This window comes from Orbicella franksi, chromosome 6 (genome assembly GCF_964199315.1).
Source record: "Orbicella franksi chromosome 6, jaOrbFran1.1, whole genome shotgun sequence".
NCBI lineage: Eukaryota > Metazoa > Cnidaria > Anthozoa > Scleractinia > Merulinidae > Orbicella > Orbicella franksi.
In genome coordinates, this window is record NC_138150.1 from 12,644,974 (window position 1) to 12,668,628 (window position 23,655).

At 38.3% G+C, this 23,655-nt stretch overlaps 2 protein-coding genes across 2 annotated transcripts in view; both read right to left on the reverse strand.

The window, feature by feature from the left end:
* Positions 1 to 2,721, reverse strand: part of LOC145489645 (ADP-dependent glucokinase-like) — a 39,580-nt gene extending 36,859 nt beyond the window's left edge. Inside the window, exon 1 of the mRNA XM_081468670.1 lies at positions 2,252 to 2,721. Within this exon, the coding sequence (XP_081324796.1) occupies positions 2,252 to 2,706 (455 nt within the window). The 5' untranslated portion in view covers positions 2,707 to 2,721. The remainder of the gene's footprint in view (positions 1 to 2,251) is intronic.
* Positions 2,722 to 4,668: 1,947 nt separating this feature from the next.
* Positions 4,669 to 23,655, reverse strand: part of LOC145489638 (TBC1 domain family member 16-like) — a 68,010-nt gene continuing 49,023 nt past the window's right edge. Inside the window, exons 3-5 of the mRNA XM_081468656.1 lie at positions 11,661 to 11,795; positions 10,086 to 10,272; positions 4,669 to 8,938 (exon numbers count right to left, since the gene is read on the reverse strand). Coding sequence (XP_081324782.1) covers positions 8,393 to 8,938; positions 10,086 to 10,272; positions 11,661 to 11,795 — 868 coding nt within the window. The 3' untranslated portion in view covers positions 4,669 to 8,392. The remainder of the gene's footprint in view (positions 8,939 to 10,085; positions 10,273 to 11,660; positions 11,796 to 23,655) is intronic.

Here is a 23,655-nt window from a genome sequence, read left to right on the forward strand (position 1 = left end):
AGCTACAGAAGGAAAAAAATGCATCAGGATACCAAGGAAAATAAAGCAGTTTATTAGGATCTATGATAAAATTTAACAGTAAGTGCTTTTTGAAACATTTCTACTCAATAAAGTTTCTTTGGAATCAGATACTAGTATGAAGGATCCGTGCATTACAAGAGAACAATCCTTAGGCATACATAACGCAGTCCATGATCAAGGGTTTGCAATGCATTATAGGGCAATTTCAAACACGGTCAGCCATTTGGAAGTTTTACGATGTGAGAAGAATCAATACCGCAAAGCAAAAGGGCGGATTGACTTCTTTTCTTATGTTGAATGTTTTAGAGATCTTTCCATATGATTTTCTAGAAGGGCATAATGTGTGAGAAAATAACCATTATTGATCGTCAACACAGAGAAATGTAGTCGCCATTATGCCGTATTATGGTGACTAAACCAGAATTTTTGGTCGCCAAGGATGAAATGTTAGTTGCATTGGCGCCCATATCGATCACAATTTCGAGCCCTGGGATGGCTTTTGAAATATTATGCCTGTGTTAAGCCTGCAGTCTTGTAAAACAAAAGGGTCAAATTGGTCCTTTTTCGTTTTTCTGGGGGTCATCTCTGATTGTAACGTGGGATTCCAGCAATGGCGCACTCTAGCGGAAACACTGGATAATATTCCAATAAGTCCAATGATTCGTCAGTATCAGATTCATCAGAAGAGTCTCTTTCAACATCGCTGTTATCGCTGTCAAGTTCCCCAATTTTTTTTCCACAACCTAAATCTCCTTTCTGAACTCGATTTTTTTGCCTGCTTGATATGATAACTTTCATCCCCGAGGCCAACTTTTGCTTCTTCACTCATTGATGCACTTTCACTCGTTCTTCGCTATTTTCACTTTTTCAAACTGGTCCAAGGAGTTTTCCGTGGTCCATGGTTACTTATATAAACTTGATAGAATTACACCTAATACGAAAAATGCCTGGTAATCAGTGAGAACAACAATGCTGATCAACTGCGTAGCCAGTTCATGACATCTGTATAAGCCATATATATTCCCACAAAAGTCGTCTTGGTTGATTGCATACACATTGTATGGCTGTCAATCAAGAGGGAAACTTTTACTTCTGGCCATAACACAAAACCTCCATTTCTCCACCAATATTTCGTCTTTTTCAATTATTTTTTTCAGAAATTAGAGATTACTCTTTGACCATTACTTTGAATCAAAAATCCAAATTTTGAAGAAAATTGCTGATCTGAAGGTATACGGTAACCTAATAGACCTCTTAACTACGGGGGCGGGTAATAAGCCGTCTTTTAACACTCGGTAAATGTTTATTAAATTCCCAGCTATGTACACGGGGTCGCAGGATCGGAGTGCCAGGATTTTCATTGACTAATGCATAACTCACTAGAAGTAACATACCCTTAGTAATTTATAGCTACAAGCACAGGCAGACCACCCTATGTGTTTGTGGTTAATAATTGTTTATATGAAACGAACAGAATCTGAAAATTGCATATCTAAATTATATCTCGGTCTGAATCTCCCAATAAAGTTAAATGAAACGTTAATCGACTCAAGTGTGGTTGTTTTTCGCCTTCCTGGGTCGTCTGAAGCGTTTTTATACAAAATTACTTTTGGTCGGATTCCAGAAAGAGTTACGGCAGCCTAACGCAATGCCAGTCGCTGATTGGTAGATTTGAAACGGTGTGCATGCCTTGAATTCCTTTGGTCGCTGAGTTTGGCACCAATCATATTGAGAAAGCTGTTTTCGTGATTTCAGCATCTATTTTCTCGAAAAATGTTTGAGGGATGAAGCTCACATTCAGTGAAGAGATAGAGAAAAATCTCATCAATCAACAACCATCACCATTCAGGTGAGATTTTCAGTATTTTGGCGTTAATTCCAGTTTGAAGTGGAGGAGGTCGCGGCTGGCAGGCGCCAAATTGCAAGCCTTGTCTCCCTCTCTTGTCTTACTGGTATCCGACCAAAAGTAATTTCATAAAAAAAAAACGCTTCAGATGGCCCAGGAAGGCAAAAAAACACCACACAACTCAATTAACCTTTCACTTAACTTTATTGGGATGTTCAAACCGAGATGTAATTTAGATATGCAATTTTCAGAGCTTTTTTCATAACCCTCATAGATTCTGTTCGTTCCATATAAACAATTATTAACCATGAACACATAGGGTGGTCAGCCTGTGCTACAAGTTGCGGAGACAAGCTTACTAAGCTTTATACATATGATACTTACGATGAAGCTGCGCTGTGATTGAAAAAGAAAGCAAATGTTTCCAGAAGTTCCTTTTCGGTTTTCACAACGTCATGAGGTATTGCTTCCCGGGGAGGTTCAAGTTTCAGTGCTTCTAACAACCCCACAGAGTCAACGAAATAATCCATAGTTGCTTCAAAACAGGTAGCCACTTTAGGTGACCCAACAACTGGATTTTCCTGTTCCAAAGATTTCAGTCCGTCCAAAACTGCTTGAATACGTTGATCTTGACTTGCCATGTTCCGGTAGTAAAGATATCCTGCCACAACAACTACAATGGCGACTGCAGAAGCCACAGAATTAGCCATTTGAACTAAACGGAAAGAAACGAAGACCACAACTTCAATCGTTTTTTGGTCACGTGGTCGGGGGCGAAAAGTATGCCGTTCGTCTGGCCGTTCTTCTTCGGTGCAAGCGCTCGGAACCAGTCGGAACATTACACTAGGTACGTGGTGTAAGAGGACATGCAGCCCGAGTCAAATATCACGCATAGAAATCGAGAGCGAATATTCTAATTGTTTTAGTATAAATCTCCTAGTCGTTCAAAACTCTATCTAAATCCTCTTTACAGACAACTAGAAAACGCACCCTGCCACGCTACTCACTATTGCCTGATTTCAAGCCGAAAAGGACTAGGTACGAATCTGTAAATTATGGGATTAACAACTATTGATCCACGTAGTCAGAAAGAACACACCGAGATTCACAAAATCCCCAAGTTTAGTGTTAATCAGGCTAGTTTTGACTGAGATACAGCCATTTAAAAACGCCAAAATTACACAGAATTATTTGGTCATCCGGACACAGCGTCTGGATGGCCATACATATTTTTGTAAATTTTGATGTTTTCAGATGGTTGTATCTTGCTTACTATTGGGTCTATTTGCACCAAACTTGGGGATTTTGTTAAGCTTGGTGTGCACTTTACGACTATGTGGATCAATAGCTGCTAGTCCCTGTAATTTGTAGACTCGCACCTAGTCCTTTTCGGCTTGAAATCAGGCAATATATCACATAAGAGATAAGTAACGTAGCCAATCAGAGAACGGAATTCGTGATAGAACATGAGTAGATTTATACTAAGTAGAATTCTACAAGTATACTAATGCAAATGCCGCAATCTGATTGGCTGAGCTACTCGTATACTATCAGCCATTAGAGTGCAGTGGCCGGAGGTCGTCTACGAAAAGGCGATGTCTTTTTTCGTTTTAATAAAGTTCTGAAGGGACATTTTGATGCAAATGGGTAAATTGATTCCTGAGAGAACTAAAAGAAAAACATTAACGGTTTCTTGACTTTAAAAATCTTGAAATTATTGAAAAAACTGATGAGCGCGCGCACACAACTTCACTTATTTCAAATGACATTTCAATCCGAGCGATCTTTCTAAGACGCAATTAATAATACGTCGAGGAGCACTTGGAAACCGTTATTTGAAGTAATTAATGTATAGCACATATATTGATCTACTCAGTACTGTGCCTAGTACTGTACCCTAGTAGGTTATTCTAATCTAACTGGCAGCCAATTTTTTTGATATAAGAACAATTTTCATCTTTCAGGCCGAATGTGTTCTTATGTATATGGTACTCTTTTGACCAAATTTCGGCCTGAGAGTTCTTCATCCACTTGTTCTTTTATATTGCACTCGTCCGTCAAAATATTTCTGTAAACAAGCGGGCTTATAGAAAATAAACAATTGAATTTGTATTAAGAGGGTTTTTGTTTGTTTTCTTTTTAAAATTTTTCATTTGGCTTTCACGGCTTTCCTCTAAAAAAGTTGAAAATAATTCAATATGATTTTTGAACTGGCGCGCGGAAGAAAATTTAGTGGTGAACAATAAAGACAATAGAGTGTTCATAGGTGCTTTCCATTATGCCAAACCGACCGGTCAGAGATCAGTGGGAATACCCGAGGAAAATGGAACAACATTTTCCGATTAAACCGGGCCAACCAATAGGAATGGCTCTTGCCATTTTTTATTCCTTTTCCGAATTTCCTAATTAGGGCAAAGAACCGGTTTGTCAAAAATGGAACGGCGAATTTCGGTCGGAATATTCCAACTGAAATAAATGGACCACCTCAAGAGGTCATCCCAAGTATTCCGGTCGGAAGAAACCGAAACGGACCTTTCCATTTGAAATCCGACCGAAATTTCAGGAATCTTTGGTATAATGGAAAGCACCCAGTGTGTTTATGCCTCGGAACTATCGGTCTGACAGTTGCCCCTTGGAAATTTGATATTCTTAAAACTAGCATATTTACCCTCGAAGCTTCGCTTCACGGGCAAATATTTGTTTTAAGAACATCAAATTTCCGCAGGGCAACTATCAGCCGATAGTTCCTCGACAAAAACACTCTATCGTTTAAATAGAAATCTCAAGCCAATAATTTTATTGCAGTTGCTGTCAGTCGTCTATAGAATGCGGCGTTTTTTTCGTCTTTCTGAAGTTTTGGATGAAACTTTAGAAGTAAATGGATAATTCAGTTCCTGAGAACACTAAGAGAAGGTCCTTACCGCTATTTTGACTTCAAAAACTAGAAAATGTTTAAGCAAGCAACCGGAACGATGATCCTGCCGGCATACGTTGGATCAATAGTGATCTAATCGGCTCTACATATCAAATGAAGAATACAAAAGCAAAAACCGACACAACGTAGGATGATTTTTTGACGGTGTACTATATTTCGGCTGGCCGAACCAGCCTTCTTCAGGTACAATGAAAATTTTACATTGGGACGTGTTTTTATGTAGCCGGTATTTACGTAATACCGGAAATACGTAAAAGTAATTGACACACTGTTAATTGCTTTTACGTATTTCCGGTATTACGTAAATACCGGCTACATAAAAACACGTCCCAATGTAAAATTTTCATTGTACCTGAAGAAGGCTGGTTCGGCCAGCCGAAATATAGTACACCGTCAAAAAATCATCCTACGTTGTGTCGGTTTTTGCTTTTGTATTCTTCAAAAACTAGAAATTATTGAAACAACCTACTTACAACGAATGCGCGCGCGTAAACAGCTGCAAATTTCCCATGACAATTTAATCCGTGCGATTTTGTTAAAGCGTAAAATTTAAAAATACGTAGCAAAATAATTGAAAACCATTATTGGCGTTAATTTCAGTTAGATTTCTACTCAAACAATTAAATTATTCGTTCTCGATTTCTATCAGGCGGCCTCATCAACTATCATCTCATAGAAATCTCGAGCTCATAATCTAATTGTCAAATAGAAACACAGTTTTTTGCTAGCGCTCAGTTAGCTGAAAAAATACAAAATTTGTTACATTTTGAACATTTAATTCCAGTTTTATTATTTTGAATCACAATAAATTTTATAAGCTACAATAGAATACAACAGAAGAAAGGAATAACAGACACATCAACGCAATTAAAATTACTAGTATTGTAACTAGACCGCACATATAAAAAGCATTACATTACTAATATAACAATAGATATTTTACCTTCAATATTTCAAATAAATATTTCTTGTTTCGTCAGCGTAAAATAATATAAATTCAGGATAAAAATCTTTCAATGCAAAATCAACTTGCATCTCTGCAGATAAAGTGAAGCGTGTTGTTTTAAGTACATCAGCAATATACGCTCACCTCTAAAGAAGTCTTGAAAACAACAAACAGTATTCTCAATTGTTTGTCTCTGAAATCAACACCTTATTATCTCCATATAACAGAAATTTGGCAACGCTAATTACCTCACCGGAAATTACTTTGTTGTTCCTATTGTTTTTCAATTATACTCTGTTATTCCACTGACAAAACCATTATCGAGGACTATTACTAGTAGCCCTCTAGTAGCGTAGCCAATTAAAATGCAGGGTCATCATTCCACTAGTTGGCCGATACTAACTGGGATTATGCAACAATTGCATAATCCCACAAAAACAGTTAGAGGACTCATCTAATGCTAACAGAAGTCATTTGGAAACTTACAGAAACGAAGAAGTTAGTGGATCAAAGGCGCCCGCCGTGATAGAGAACCAAGTCAGTTTCCAAAATGTTATCGTTTGATTACCGCAACTATTAAAGCTTTCAAGGACGTTCACGCAAATTGTTTCTGCGCATCCTTACTGCGCACTCAAATTCACACGCCACGTCATGCATCGATGCGCGCGCTAAGTAATAAAATGAACAATTATAGGGCAGATGGCCGTTAAGGTGGCTCCCTATAGTTTTAAGATCGCACGCGCGCTGAGGACGAAAGCTCAAGTAATCTGCGCGCGCTCGAAGAAAAACGTCAGTGTTTTTCGATATTTTATTACGTCAACATGAGCACAGCAAGCAAAACTGACAGTGAATTTTCTCGCGTTTCCTTCGGTGAAATTTCGTAGAACTTGGCAGGTTGGAAGTAAATATTTTACTTTAGTCGGAGCTCGTTTTTCAGGGAAATCTATAAGACCAGTTTTTTCGCAGCGGTAAAAGACGTAAATTTGCAAAAATCGAAAAACCTGCCTTTACAAACCCTACTTTTTTCGTGTTTAAAATTCGTGTCCCGCGGGAAGCGATATGCTGTGAAAATTTTGGAAGATTTCACCGAAGGAAATTCAAGAAAATCGCAAGTAAAGCCATAAAAAAGTAAAAAAACATATTTGTTTGGGCATTTCTAATTCAAGACTAAAACCAATAATTTTAACAGAGATGATAGTAAAACACTATTTAAACATTGCCTATTACATGTAATTAGTTTGAGAGGACTGGGAGTAAATACGAATGCAAAAACGGCATTCAAAACATAACACTTGCGCGCGCAACGCCATAAATGATTACTCTCTGGAGCCACCTTAAATAGCTTTGCCTGGTTTTACCGGTCTTGGACGTTCGGTGACCCCTACTTTTCTTTTGATGGATTATTTTCTCTACCGATTTTCTACGTTCTGTGAAAAAATGAAAAAATCTATTGATTAGAAGTTTGAATTTTTTGCAAAATGCACCATCGAATTCCGTTATTTTTAGCTATTCATTTATCTGTGCGGCGGTTTCAAATGCCTCTTGAAGGGTTCAGTTTTGTGAAAACGTTGGCAAAATTTGGAATTATTTACTCAACAGACCTTCTTCTACAAAACATGACCAAGATCGGTTGCCTCCCTTGACTCACCTTCGATATGTTTAACTTTAAAGCCCTCTAGACCATACTGAATTACGTGCTCCAATTTTTCAAAATCAGGGTAGTTTTCCATACGCTTTATCTCTGAAAGAAGTCGGTGACTCCCATTTTTTTTGCATTTCTGACACAAGTAACTCATTATCTGACTGCAGTGACAATTTAGAAATCTATCGATTGGAAAATTTTCGTGCGAACGTCCTTAAATCCAGATGTGTAGAAGTAAACCAGTTGTAGTCACTCGTGAAAAAGGTTCAACGTTGTATTGTGCTATTGATGATGTTTAATTCTGTAAATTGCTACAACCAGGTAACCAGGTATCTGTTTTACAGTTTTAAGCACAGTTCCCTCTCATCAAGTGTTATTTGCGATCTGTTGAAGTTAATCTTATTTTTAAAAAATCACAGATTTTCGTAGCTTCGCAAATTATCTAAGGTACCGTTTATATTTTTTATCTGCACAACTTTACTCAGCATTTTAGAAATCACACGGGGGAAGAATAAACTTCCTTCCAATCCTTTGCAAAAATCACTGCTTGTTGTTTTATTAAAATCTCCCTTGACTGCTACAATCTCGAACGGGAAATTATTCAGCCGTGACCTAAGACCTTCTGAAATGTTCTAATTAAGAAACCTTGCAATAATGCTATTCAATTCTTTTGAGAAGTTTCTGGAAACTCCAGGTGTACTATCATGTCTAATATAAGAGCGCGAGTTTCGTCCGCAGGAGGGCTCTGAAAATGTAATGAAGCTTAGTGCTGCTGAGTGCTGTAATCCGAGAAGTTAATAAACCAGTTTGTTACTGTTACCGACGATCCTGAGTTCTGTATGGGAACAACCCTGCTCTGGGTTGAGACTCCCTTCGGCAGCATTTTGTACCATTTAGGTAAACTATATACTGATTCACAACTATCCTATTTTATGCACTTGGTGGGTCTGAATCGTGATGATTTGTCTGCATCACTTTTATCATCCATCATTACAGACTAACTCAAGCCTTTCTGTCATTTCTACAGAAAATCTCTTCGTTTTCATCAGTGGATTCTGACGATTGGCTTTTAGATTCATCATACAAGTTTACACACTTGTCGTGACAGTTACACTGAATCTCGGGTAAATAAGCACTGTCCCAGATTCCTGGACCGGACAATAGTCCACGCAATGAGCAAGGAATCCCAGGCAACTGGCGAAATTTTAACAACAACTGGCGTGCGGTGCGTAAAACTTTTGTCCCATCCATCTTCATTGACAGATCTGTAAAAAACTGCAACATGTCATCTGCTGACATATTCTGCTCGACAACAGCGCCTCCATATTCCTGAATCATTGCAACACACAAAAAGATATGGAAATACTCAGTTTCATATCGAGACCAACACGCTTCCCAAATTTTTAAAACTTCTTCATTGAAGAATTCTCGTTTGAAGGAGAGAAGAAGCCAACGATGACAAAACAGCATGTCCATGTTATCATCTTGTAACAAAAGATGAGCATAAAACGGTGCCTCCAGCATACGTAACAACTCACGGACGTAGGTCTAGAAGTAAAAAGGAAACACCTCAATTTCAGACATTTTACTTTCTTACTGCGCGTTTAATAACACGTAAATTCTGCTTGAACCACGGTTTTCATTTTCCGCTGCTGTTAAGTTTTAAACTTCTGAGTTTGCGTGTTATTCAAACGAGCAGTAACAAAGTGTGTTGTTTTCTTGTGGTGGGGGAGTGAGAAACTTGGGCGAGGGAACTAAAAGATGAGTTAAATCTGGGTACGCTGCGGTAAGTCGGAAGTTATCATAGAGGAACAAGTCCAAGATCATGAAACATTTGAAGATATATTATTAAGTGTGCACGGTCTCACATGGAATACTGGATCCAAACTCATTCTTAACCCACAAGTAGTGGTAAGCCTTCAAACGCCACATACAAGCAGATCTTTACGTAGGAGAAAATCTGTAAAACGGAGTACACAATCCAGGGCCACTTTTGAAGGTGCATACATTTAGAGGCTCGTTTGGCTCGGCAGTGGATAAAAGAACGAGGAATAATCTATATATGCGTTAAATACTAGGTATATATATTTAGTGGCTCGTTTGGTTCGTTTGGCTCGACAGTGGATGACAAAGGACCAAACGAGCCAAAGGAGCCGGCTCGTTTGATGGATGATTGAAAGTGGCCCTGTATTCTGTAGTCTAGCCAACGGAGAATTAACTCTGAAGTAATTTCAAGTGTTAAGAAAACTGCGAACCACAAGAGCAAAAAGTTCGTGACCTTGGTGGAATCACTATGGGTCAGCCTCCTTGATCAGTCTGTCGACTGACCTAAGAGACTAGATGGGAGCAGGTCGTGAGTATTTTCGTGCGTTTTTTTCGGGTTTCAAAAATTGTTTCTTATAGCACACGAGGTCACCCGGATTATCTCTCCATCTCTCAGGGGATCTTTTTGTGAGATAAACTAACAATCGAGGGAAGATTTCGAGTCAAGATATCCAAGCAGAACTTCTTATGGTGTTTTTCGGGACGTTTTTAATAAAACAATTAATCCACTCGCGCTTGTTGGATATGAGATGATTATAGCCAACTTGGAGCTACACGCCTTGTTGGCTATCTACCATCTCACGTCCAAAGCGCGCTCGTGGAATAAGTGTTAATTAAAGTAGGTTGGTCATAGACCAGTACATAAACTAACCAGCTGCCTATCCATGACATCATCTTTAGGTGATGTGACAAACACACTCCCCTCCATTAAACCAACAAAGCACCAGAATGCATCAACTTCGTCTTGAACTATTGCCAGCACAGGTGCCAGAAGATCCGACATACCCTGGTTGTACCCAACCTCAGGATTGTATGTAGCATAATTCAGAAGGATATTCCTGTAAAAGAACGAACTTTGAGAAATTATACGAGAATACACTCCCCTCTCCTATCTACTACATAGGTGACAAATGTCAGGGACCAGTACTGCCTCTCTTCAAGCCTCCCATTGTGACCTGTCAACCTCCACCCACCCCCGAGAACAGAAGATCCGATTTGGAAGTTACTTAAAATTTAGAACTAATCCTGCTAAATGTAGTTAGACGATTTTTCCAGGGCCACTACAAAGTAAACAAAAAATCAGATCTCTGAGAATGTATACACACGTGGTTACATGACCAGAAAAGGGATATGGACCCCGTGATCTAGGAAAGATAAACCAAGACAAATAGAGGGTCTTAATTTTCTATTGCATGGACTGAAGTTGAATAAATTGTTTGTGACACTCATGGCTGGACAGCTAGAGAACTGGCATGTATGGAAGTACAAACTCCTACTTCAAATACAGTCGACGCACTTGAACAAGGCGACCAGCTCGGGTATTCAAATTAGTGAGACAATCTCAGATAGTGCAGAGTGCAACTGATAGCTCTGGCACCTAATCATAAGGAAGATGAATGGAAGAAAGTTATATATCTGATGAAGAAATGGAAGAGAAACGATTTTGTTTTACTCAAAACGCAAATTTTCTTTTTACTGATAAACAAAGAACTAATTTAATTATCAGATAGTCACGGAATACCACTTTTCTGTTGCCACCTTTGTGGATAACAATAAAACAATTCAAAATTAATACACAACGATATCGATTGATACAACTGAGAAGCGTTTCGACGAGAAGTATTGAAGGTAAACAGCACTACTTGGCCGATAGTATATCCTGCATAGGTTAACGAGTCTCCTCAAAGACTGATTAAATTAATTTGCGCTTTCGTTAGGCGCCACGGAGTCCGCGACAATATTTGAGTTTTACAATTTGAAGAGTATTGAGGTCGGCACACATGAGGCGACTAGTCCCTGCAACTATTCCACTGAAGAGTTTACACGAAGGGACTGGTCGCAGGGACTGCCCCACGAACAGTTCACACGAAGCGTTTTGAGGAACAAGTCGCAGGGACTTGTTCCAAAAATTAAAACCAGTTTGAATTCGTTCCCAGTTCCATCCACATTTAAACTCATACAGATTGTACCACATTTTGAAAAGGACATACCTGACAAATCAACATTTCATCTATTTCTACTTATCTATTTATTTTATCTCTTCAAGAGGGTATGGATATAGGAACTGCACAGTGCAATGTCTGTCCCAAAAAGTTCAATCACTGAAGAAGTCTGTCCATGCAAGATGAAAATATTAGAAAGTTTATTCGGTATCCCAAAATGCATAGTCAGCCTTCTTTAATATTTGAATATAAAAGTGCTCACTACTTAAGCACTTGTTCTTTACCTCATGATCTCAACATTTGGATTGCCATCACCAGCAAAGTAAGGATGTGACCTATCTGTGCGCACAACATCTTTGTCAACAGTACACTGAACAGCCCTCCAAAACTGTTGTTCTTCTTCTTGGCTTCTGTTTCGTCTAGATAGAAAATACAGTTATATTGTACGCATACATGCATGCATGTATGTAAAACTATGGATGTACTTTAATATCAATACCGGTACATGTAAATCATAAAAATCATGTAAATACCTCTTACTAACCGAGTTCGAGGTCCGTACTGTAAGTTACGGACCGAGTTTTTTCCCCCTTCGATTTATGGCCCAAGCGCGAAGCGCGCGGGTCATAAATCGAAGGGAAAAAAACGAGAATCCGTAACTTACAGTACGGACCGAGAAGACGAGGTTAGTAAGATATTTATTATATCTCTACTGTGTCCCTGACGGGTTCGGGAATGATTTGTATTCACGCGGACTCGGAAATGCTTCAAATTTCTGACGCAACTCGAAAGCAAAACGAGTCAGTTTGAAACTGTTTTTAAGTCGTTAGCACGCTTTATTACATAATTTAGAGTATAAGAAAGTTTTAAACTTTCACTTGCTATAAAAGGTAAAGAACAATTAGCGACAGATCACGAAACAGTTTGGCAACAAAACCAACTTTAAATTTTAGCGGGCAGGACAGGAGAGTACGGCCCGCTAAATTGACCAATCACAGCGCACGTACTAACTGAGAGATATAATAATAATCAGGAGTGAACACTAATTAACAATTACATTATGAGCTTGAGATTTCTATGAGGTGAAAGTTGATGAGGCTGAGGGCCAAATCAACTATGCCTCATAGACATCGAAAGCGAATAATCTAATCGTTTAGTAGAATTCTTAAAGAAATTTTCTTCAGCAAATAATTTACAATTGTTTTTGTACATTGCATTTAACTTTACACTTAAGAAACATAGGCACGCAAGGCGTGCAAGAGTTATTTTTTTGTGTGAAGTGTCGGAGATAGGAGCATTCATGGTACAGTAATGATTTGGTTTATTTGACATTTTTTCTTTGGTTGCGATGTTACATCGGTCATGGTAAGATAGCTAAATAGTAAGCCATAAAATGTTTGACTGAACAAACTACAGTAATCTGACATGTCTCCAGATTAATGTAGATACCATCTTATTTTCTAACAGGCAATTTGATTCGTTCTTTGATACAACCCGGTGTGACACGCGCACATGCATAACTCCCTCACTCACCGATCACATAACCCTTCCAACCCCCAAGAGGAATTTTTGCTCAAAAATACTCAAGTTAATTTAGGGACTTTTTCGCATTTTATACGAGACGTAAGTTTACCTTTTCACACAACACAACACAACACAACACAACACAACACAACACAACTTCACCGAAAATTGAAAGAAAGAGAAAAAAACCTCTGACACATTGAAAGTCTGATTTAATTAAATTGCACTTTAACTTGGTGCCACGCAGTCTTCAAAGAACATTTGGACAGTTTTCATACTTTTTACCTTAAAAAATATGGGACTGAAATGAATGTCATCAAATAGAACTATTAAACTGCTACTGCAGAGACGTAAAAACCGTCCAGAAATGAAAGCTTTTTTGTTTAATATCCTGGAAACAATAGCCGATAACTTGTCAGCTCTAATTGAATTTACTCCCATATAAAAAACAAAAGTGTTAAGTTACCATTTGTTACTAAAGATAGCAAAATCTCGTGGGAAAGAGTGGTGACGATTCGTCCGCTCTAATTGAATTTACTCCCTTGTGACAAACAAGAGTGTCACATCACACTTTGTAACTAAAAAACAAAAATATCTTGTTATATTTGTATGCAACAAGAACAAAACAATCGTTACCCGCACTTACTATTGTAAACGTTAGAACTGTTTCAAATCGAAAGTCTCGTCCCCTCTAAAACATGTCCTAAGAACTAGAAGCGACGATTCGTGACCTCTGATTGAATTTACTCCTTGTGAAAAACAAAAGTATCAAGTTACCTTTAACTAAGAATAAAAATATCTCGTTGCATTTGCATACTACGAACTCACGAACTGATTCAAACCTCAAGGCTCATCTTGTTCATTTAACTAAAATCCTCAGCCTAACCCACAGAAAATGTCGAAGTAAACCCAATATATGAATACTTACTCCTCTTTTATAGAAGAATGAATACGGCCGTTCTGGACTTTATCGGGATCAGATCTTCTCACATACCATTTACCTTTACAACAAGAAATTTGATTGGCTGTTCATAGTAGATCCAATCTGATTGGTGTGACATACATACATCTCTCACTCACTCACTCACTCACTCACTCATTGACCCGTAATATACTCGACGCGCCGACTAAGAGGTATTTTTTTGTAAAAAAAATAACTCAAAAATAACTCAAAAATCGCACGGAGTAAATTGTCGTTTGGAATTTCCTGTCGTGTACATGCGCTCGTCTTTTTTTCTTTTCAACACTTTCTAGCTTTTTAAAAATCACAAAACTGTGAATGTCCTTCTTTTAGTCTTCTCAGAAATTTAATTATCCATTTGTATTGAAACGATCTTCTGCAATTTTGCAAAACTGAGAAAACGTTGCTATTTGGTAGACGACCTCCAGTCACTGCACACTAATGGCTGATAGTAAACGAGTCGCGCAGCCAATCAGACAGCAGCATTTGCATTAGTATACTAGTAGCATTCTACTAACAAATATTAATTACGTTCAAGCAAAGGGAACGCATCCTAGTTTTGTGTTGGTGTTCTTCCGTGTACATGCTGGGTGTGCTGTGTAATACAGGCAAAATTGATCAAGATTTTCATAGTGGAAGCAAATTTGGCTGTCCCAAAGATTTTTTTCAAGAGCTGTTACCTCACTTTCATTATATCAACCTTGCTTTAATGTATGTATTCACGAGGAAATTTGACAAAATCGGGTGTATTTCCAAAGTTCTAGTTACTCTTTCGATACTCTTGGTAAGTGAACTTTTCCTGACTGTCCTTTCAAGTAGGTCGTAATGTTGTTCAAGTCTTAGCGACGTGGGTGTGTATACTGGTGAAGAAATCAAATGGCAAATTGGCGTTTTGTTGCCAATAATCTCCTCCACCCTTCGATGCTGTTTTAATGAATCGAAAGAAAACAAAAACTGAGCAGTCAGTGTTCTCAGCAGACACTGAACAACATGATCATGGCTTGTTGTCACAAAATCTATATGCACCAAGTCGTTAAGCTTGGCGGCCATTGTGCCACATAATAAATGTACCAAGTTTTTTTTAGCAAATTAGACAAGGGCTATCTTTAAAACGAGGAATCGGGGAATCGGAGAATCGGGGAACGGCAATGGGGAACGGCAATGGGGAACGACAATGGGGAACGGCAATGGGGAACGGCAATGGGGAACGGCAATGGGGAACGGGGAACCGGGAATGGGGAATCTTTAAAATGAGGAATCTTTAAAAGCGGGAATCTTTAAAATGGGGAATCTTTAAAAGCGGGAATCTTTAAAAGCGGGAATCTTTAAAACGGGGAATCTTTAAAAGTGGGAATCTTTAAAATGGGGAATCTTTAAAAGCGGGAATCTTTAAAGATTCCCCATTTAAAAGATTCCTGCTTTTAAAGATTCCCCGTTTTAAAGATGCCTGCTTTTAAAGATTCCCCATTTTAAAGATTCCCCATTTTAAAGATTCCCCATTTTAAAGATTCCCCATTTTAAAGATTCCCCATTTTAAAGATTCCCCATTTTAAAGATTCCCCATTTCAAAGATTCCTGCTTTTAAAGATTCCCCATTTTTAAGATTCCCGCTTTTAAAGATTATCTGTTTTAAAGATTCCCCGTTCCCCGTTGTCATTCCCATTCCCATTCCCATTCCCATTCCCATTCCCATTCCCCGATTCCCTGTTCCCTGTTTTAAAGATAGCCATTAGCTAAGTGGCCACTGTGTCACAAAATTAATTTACAGAGTTGTTTAGCTCAGCAGCCACTGTGTCACGCAATATATTTACTGAGCTGTTATATAGCTCAGCAGCTATTGTGCCACTCCGTCATGATATGTGACTGCTACACCTTCCAATAATTAAGTTGTAGTTTCAACACTTGTTAATGTCCTTTTGATTTTATTGTACTACATTACACAGACTATGTCAACTGACTAGCAATGTTGTTTGAAAATAATTAAGGACCATTAAGTTGTCATTTGAGGACTTGTTCACAATGAGATTTTCCAGTGTCCTTTTGATTTCATGTGTTATACATCAAGCAAAAACTACGAGGTGACTAACAATGTTGTTTAAAAGTAATAAAATTAATAATTATTGTCCTGGAAAGGAATGTTTTTGTTTGCAGTGTTTGGGAATGATTCATTGTCTCCCTTACCCTGTTTTTACACTTTTCCTCTGACAAAGATTTCAACAGACCTTCTTTTGCCCAGCCCCCAAAAGGCAGGACACAAGTGTGAAACAGACGGCAGTGACATCATGGGAAATTTGAAAGAAATCCCTAAAAGGTACCGGAAACTAATATTAATCTCTCTTGTTCTGGGCAGTTTCCATCAGAATGGAAGACAGCTGATGTTACTCCAGTTCATAATGAAAGGCTCTTGTGAGCCAGCTCATGAAAGAATAGCATCACGCACGGTTTCCAAAAAGAAGAAACTTATTTGCTGTCTGTCCTGGTCTTGAAGAGAAGACTTCTCAACTGACTTATTGCCAGAAATTCCCAAATTTGACAAAAACAATAGCCAACAGGAGGACATAATAATTATCCCTGAGACAATTCCAAATGCATGCCAGAATTAGGTGCACTGTGCAATTTGGAGGACCTAGATTTTAACAGAGCCATTTATCCGACCACATAAACAAATCTGTGACGGTGAGCAGACCTGAACTGCATATGTATCATAAATGATTCACAGATATGTTTGATGCGATTTGTGTAACATAAACAGCGTGGGCTAATATGCGAAGACAGAGCAGGTCAGTTTCATTTATACGGCAAGGCAACAAATCAGATCGGATCTATAGTATTTCTCTATGGTATTTCTTTGCTGGCTTGCTGGCTTTCCTGAGAGTGATACACCTGGATGTTAGGTAAAATAATAATATTTTTCTGCCGTGGATGTAAGGAGTGTATTCATAAACAGCCTTCATGAGGAGCCCTTCATCTTTTACTGCTCTCCTTCAATCTCTGTATTATTATCATTCCAAGGTGTACGTTGTGGGTTTTCTCAAACATTTTGAGCTACAGAGGCCATCAAATTGCGAAATAAATCGCTGAGTATCGTGCTGGAGAGCTCACAAACACAATTCATCCATACGTTGCTCTCCAAGAAGTAGCGCATGGAATGGTTTGTTTGTCTGAGTCTCACCAGGGGTTAAATTTTTGTGACATCATTGGTGCGACGCTATTGGGTTAGTCTAGAAAAAGTAGTCAAATAAAAAAGAGGAATTGGTGTATTGGGAGTAATGAAAGTTATTTGGAATGTTAAAGAATCCACAATAAGGCAAAATATAGGTCCGCAGACCATAAATGTGCGTTTATAGTTGATAATTTTTGAAAGCTCAAGTAGTACATGTATAGTGTAACTGGTAAGTATACAAAAATTAAACTACAGGCTGTTTATACAGCCTGCTTATAACTTTAAAAATGGAATATATTATTTTGATTGGCACTGGAACATTGTTATTGTATATGTCATCATAGTTCTTAACTCTCCTCTGGGAGAATAGTGTCAAATAACTTCTACAGTCTATTGCACAATGAAGCCATTAAATGAGAGTTCACCATATATTCACCAGTCCTAAACTGACACCCAGTCAGAGGAGTTGGTTATAATGTGTATAATATTAGTGACTCAGCAGTGCATTTTGGTTAAGGTAACATTCAACTGTTATGAAACAGCTATGTTGCAATTATGCAGAAAGTATGTCACATGGCTTTGACAATCAGTTTGAGAATGCTAAGAATATTTTGCACAATTTTAGTTTGTGGAACACGGATATTGCCAAACTCTTGTTATTTCATGCCATGGCAAATGTATACAATTTGATTTTAGCTAGCTGGTAAATGTTTTCTGTAGCTAGTTGGTGTCTGTAACCAATGTGAAATAATAAAACTGAAAACTGAAACTGAAAACTGAAACTGAAAATATTATAAGAATCATTCCAGACAGTTTTCGACATCCCTCCCAGAAAGCGCTACTTGAAAAAGTTTGGCTGCAAACAATACTTCGCCATGAAAACCCCCTGCTAAATCTTATACCAAAAAAGTTCAATTTTGTTTTGACCTTGAACCCAAAGTGAAGGGGATGTTTTTATTTACAATATAAGTTTTCTCCATATAACTATGCCTAAGGGTAGAGGAAAAGGACTTAACAAAGATTTATACAAGGAGGCTCTGCCCCAAGGTCCACATCCTTTCCCTTATGTATAGTGTGTTTTTTCCAGAAAAGGTTACCCTGTCACATACATGTAGCTTCCAGCTTGAAATCCCTTTTACTTACCTACAGCAGACCCACTACATCTCTTTTCATGGATAAATGAAGAAGCTAGTCATAAAAGGGGATAAGTGACGATTTTGGTTGCTTTTCTTTTTTTTTTTTGCTCCAAATTAGCTGAATTTTTGCATGTGGTCTTCAATGTAATAGAAAAAGGTGTTCCTGTATTTTTGCCCCTGGTTTTTGCTTCGCTTTATAAAGACGCCGCTAGGAAAACCGAGTGGTTTTTTGCATATGCAATATCCCGAAAATGAAGCAAAGTTTAGCGGAAAAACTACGGGACATTGCTAAACATACCTAAACAAAACTGCATGCGAAATTTGGAGCATTTTCGACAAAGTTCACTTTTGATTAAAATACCTAACGCCCTTTTCCCGCCGAGGCTGCAAATAAATGAAACCAGGCCTTTGTTATGATAAACAGAGCCGATGCTTTGTTATAACAGCCAAGCCAAGCCTTTGTTATAAGTCGAAGTCTGGCCTCAGTTTATCATAACAAAGGATCGGCCCGCCGTGACCACAAGGACTTTGATTTCACTTAGAAAGCAGCAAAATGTCAATTTCACGCAACGTATGAGTTCAAAAATGTTAATTTTAGGTCAAAAAGGTTTAAATGTTGATTTCACGTTAACGCGTGACGACAAGGTTGATTTCACTTAGAACCCAGCAAAATGTCAATTTTACGCAGCGCATAAGCTCAATGATGTTGATTTCAGGTCTAAATAGGTTAAAATGTTGATTTCACGTTAACACGTGAGGATGTTGGTTTCACTTAGAAACCAGCAAAATGTCAATTTCACGCAGCGCATAAGCTCAATGGTGTTGATTTCAGGTCTAAATAGGTTAAAATGTTGATTTCACGTTAACACGAGATGGCAAGGATGTTGGTTTCACTTAGAAACCAGCAAAATGTCAGTTTCATGCAGCGCATAAGCTCAATGATGTTGATTTCAGGTCTAGATAGGTTAAAATGTTGATTTCACGTTAACGCGTGACGGCAAGGATGTTGGTTTCACTTAGAAACCAGGAAAATGGTAATTTCACGCAGCGCGTAAGCTCAATGATCTTGAATTCAGGTCTAAATAGGTTAAAATGTTGATTTGATGTAAACACGTGACGACAAGGATGTTGGTTTCACTTAGAAACCAGCAAAATGTCAGTTTCATGCAGCGCATAAGCTCAATGATGTTGATTTCAGGTCTAAATAGGTTAAAATGTTGATTTCACGTTAACGCTTGACGGCAAGGATGTTAATTTCACTTAGAAAACAGCAAAATGGTAATTTCACGCAGCGCATAAACTCAATGATGTTGATTTCAAGTCTAAATAGGTTAAAATGTTGATTTGACATTAATGCATGACGGCAAGGATGTTGGTTTCACTTAGAAAATAGCAAAATGGTAGGAGCCCATGATGGGCTCCTGAAAATGGTAATTTCACGCAACATATAAGCTCAAAAATGCTCAAAAATCAAAAATCATTACTTCAACGGGATTCGAACCTGTGACCTCCGCGATAGGGGAGGGGGTTCTTTCCAATTGCTTAAATTGGAAAATTTACTGCAATGATCATTCTTCACTTTCATCTACAACCACAGTTCAAATATGAATTATTTCACATATACTTCACATCATTTCACTCATCACGGGAAGATATGAACTCAATCAATTGACCTCGCTCCCAATGTGTGGCTTCATAACTCAGTTGGTAGAGCATTGCACCGGGATCGCGGACGTCACAGGTTCGAATCCCGTTGAAGCCCTGATTTTTTTTCGGGCTTCTTCTTTCCAATTGCTTAAATTGGAAAATTTACCGCGATGATCATTCTTCACTTTCATCTACAACCGCAGTTCAAATATGAATTATTTCATGTATACTTCACATCATTTCACTCCTCACGGGAAGATATGAACTCAATCAATTGACCTCGCTCCTAATGTGTGGCTTCATAGCTCAGTTTTCCAATATGAACCTGACATCATCTTTGGTACTGAATCCTGGTTAAGTTCGAACATCGAAAGTAACGAAATATTTCCAAAGGGCTACAAAATTTTCAGAAAAGATCGTCCTGATGATTGCCACGGCGGAGGCGTTTTCCAGGCAGTGAAAAACAATATTATAGTAACACATCGTTCGGACCTGGACACCGACTGCGAAATTATTTGGACCCAATGTCAGCTAGCAGACAAGAAAACAAAATCACTGCTATTTGGATCATATTACCGACCAAATTCCTCCAGCGTCACAAGCCTTGATGAACTAGATGCATCACTGTTAAAACTTGGGTCAAGCGTGCATAAAAATAACATCATTGTTTCTGGCGATTTCAATGCTCCTGATATCATCTGGGATACTGAATATTCAAGTCACTCTCCTGCCTCTGACAGACTGTTAGAAATAATTGATGATCACGATCTGAGTCAAGATGTCAAAGAACCAACTAGAAGGGACAGGAATTCACAAAACATCTTAGATATAATTCTCTCAAATAATTCCAATATCATTGAAAATATCAGCGTCGTCCCTGGTATTAGTGATCACGACATTGTCTTATTCACTGTGAACACTTCCTGCCGTAGAAAGAAAAATGCCAAACGCAAAATATACACTAGAAAGAAAGCCGACTCTACTCGCATTAAAGTAGAACTTACAAATCTATCACTTCATATGGATACATGGGGCTTTAATTCAGTCGACGATAGATGGAGCTGCTTCAAAGACAACATCCACCGTATAATGGATTCTTGCATCCCCTCAAAGTGGACAAGCTCAAGATATAATCTACCATGGTTCAATCATTCTCTGAAATGTTTAGCCAGACGTAAACAAAGGCTCTATAATAAAGCAAAATCTTCTGGAAATCAAAATGATTGGGAGGCATTCCGTTTAGCTAGAAAACAAATGCATAAAGGGCTTAAAGAAGCAAGAAATGCATATATCTCTGATTATTTAGGGGAAGCTATTGAAGAAAACCCTAAGAGATTCTGGTCCTATATTAAACAACTGAATAAAGAAGAGCTGGGGATTGCAGATGTCGAAATAAACGGCTCCATCATCAGTGATAACAAGTCAAAGGCTGACTTGTTAAACAATCAATTCTCAAGTGTCTTTACTCAGGAAGACTTATCAAACATCCCTGATATTGAATATGACAGAATACCAGCTATTGACAGTCTGTCTATCACCATCAATGGAGTTGCAAAGCAGTTATTGCTATTGAAGACAAATAAAGCTTCTGGACCAGATGCCATTCCACCGTGGTTTCTAAAAGAATATGCAGCCGAGATTGCTCCTATCCTAACTAATATCTTCCAAGATTCTATCGAGAGTGGAACCGTACCCAGTAGATGGAAATCAGCAAATGTATGTGGTGTCTTTAAAAAAGGGAAAAAGTCTGATCCTTCAAACTACAGACCCATATCTCTAACCTGCATAGCATCAAAAATCCTCGAACACATTGTACATAGCCATGTGATGAAACATTTTGAACATTATAACATACTATCAGATTGTCAGCATGGCGTTAGATCAAAAAGATCTACAGAACTCCAACTGATACTTACTATTCATGACATTGCAAGCTCTCTACAACAAAACAAATCTATTCATGCTGCTGTGTTAGATTTTTCGAAAGCCTTCGATAAAGTCCCACATCAACGCTTACTAATGAAGCTGGAGCGTCATGGTATCCATGGTAACCTCTTATCCTGGATGGAATCCTTTTTCACTAAGAGGGTTCAAACTGTCATCTGTGAGGGTGCAACATCTACCTCCTCCCCAGTGACTTCGGGTGTACCACAAGGATCAGTACTAGGCCCGCTGTTGTTCCTAACATACATCAACGACTTGCCAAATGGTCTAACCTCTACAGTAAAGCTGTTTGCCGATGACACCCTTTTGTACGGAGTGGTGGTTGAAGACTCAGATTGTGAAAATCTCCAAGACGACCTCAATAAACTAGAAACCTGGCAACATAAGTGGCAGATGCAATTTAACCCTTCTAAATGCAACATCATCTGTATTTCAAATAAGCAATGTCCTCCCCAACGGTCATATTTGTTCCGTGGGTCCAAACTTGAGCAAGTAGATTCTGCATCGTACCTAGGAATTGCCGTTAACAGTAAATTAAGGTGGTCTGACCATATTTCATCTATATCAAGCAAGGCGAGTCGATCCTTGGGGGTGATAAAGAGAAATCTCTGGAACTGCCCCAGGAAAGTACGCGAAACGGCCTACACCAGCATCGTCCGACCCAAATTGGAGTGCGCAAGTGCCTCGTGGGACCCACATTACAAAAAAGATATTTTTACCCTGGAGAGAGTTCAAAGGAAAGCTGCTCGTTTTTGCCTTCAAAACTTCAACAACACAGCAAGCGTGACAGACATGCTATCTGACTTGAAATGGGACACATTAGAAACAAGACGAAAGAAAAACAGACTGACTCTAATGTACAAACTTAGTCATAACTTAATGGACATAACCACAGAAGAACACTTAATACTAAACAGTGAAAAAAGAACACGCAACAGCCGTGCTTTTAAGTATAGGATGCCAAAAGTATCTAAGGACGTTTTTAAGTTTTCTTTTTTTCCTAGATCAATAACAGAGTGGAACCTACTGCCCGCTGACTTAGTAAATTGCAAGTCATTATCTGATTTTAAGTTAAATTTAGGAAAACACGTGAAATGAGTAAAGTAAATTGTACTTAAGAATTATTTTTTAATTATCCTTTTTGTCTAGCTTATGCATATGTGCATATATGTTTGGTACAGTTGATGTGATGTCTTGCGGGACTTTATCAACTAAATAAATGTAGACGTAGATGTAGATGTAGAGCATCGCACCAGTATCGTAGAGGTCACGGGTTCGAATCCCATTGAAGCCCTGATTTTTTTTTTCAGGCTTCTTCTTTCCAGTTGCTTAAATTGGAAAATTTATTGCGATGATCATTCTTCACTTTCAAGGTTCGTTCTCTTTTGAGCTGTTAAAATTCCATGACTTTCCATGACCTTTTCCACAACCTTTCAGAGTTTTAAAAAGTGTTCCCACCTGATAAAAAGTACACCTTTAGTCAACTATAACAAAACAAAAAGGGTATTGCAGATTGTAAAGTAGACAATAAAAATAACAATAATTTCTTTCTTGGAAATGGCAATCATAGTATTTTATTCCTATCTTGGCAATTGTTTGTGATAATTTCACAAACAATGCAGAAATACTCTAAAGGATTCTTGACAGGTACAATTTATATTTATTTCAAGTTTTGATTCCAATTGTTTACATATCTCGTCTCTAAAAGCAAAATAAAACTCTACATACATCACCAGCCACCATGCTTGTTTGACATGGCTCGTGTTTGACACGATTGGGCAGCAGATCTACACAGTCTCTTGAATGTTAATTTGCCTATCCATCACTCAAATTTTAGAGTATATTTACTCAATCATGGATGCTGACTTGAATACCATCCGTAAAGAAATGTTCACTCTGGTCAA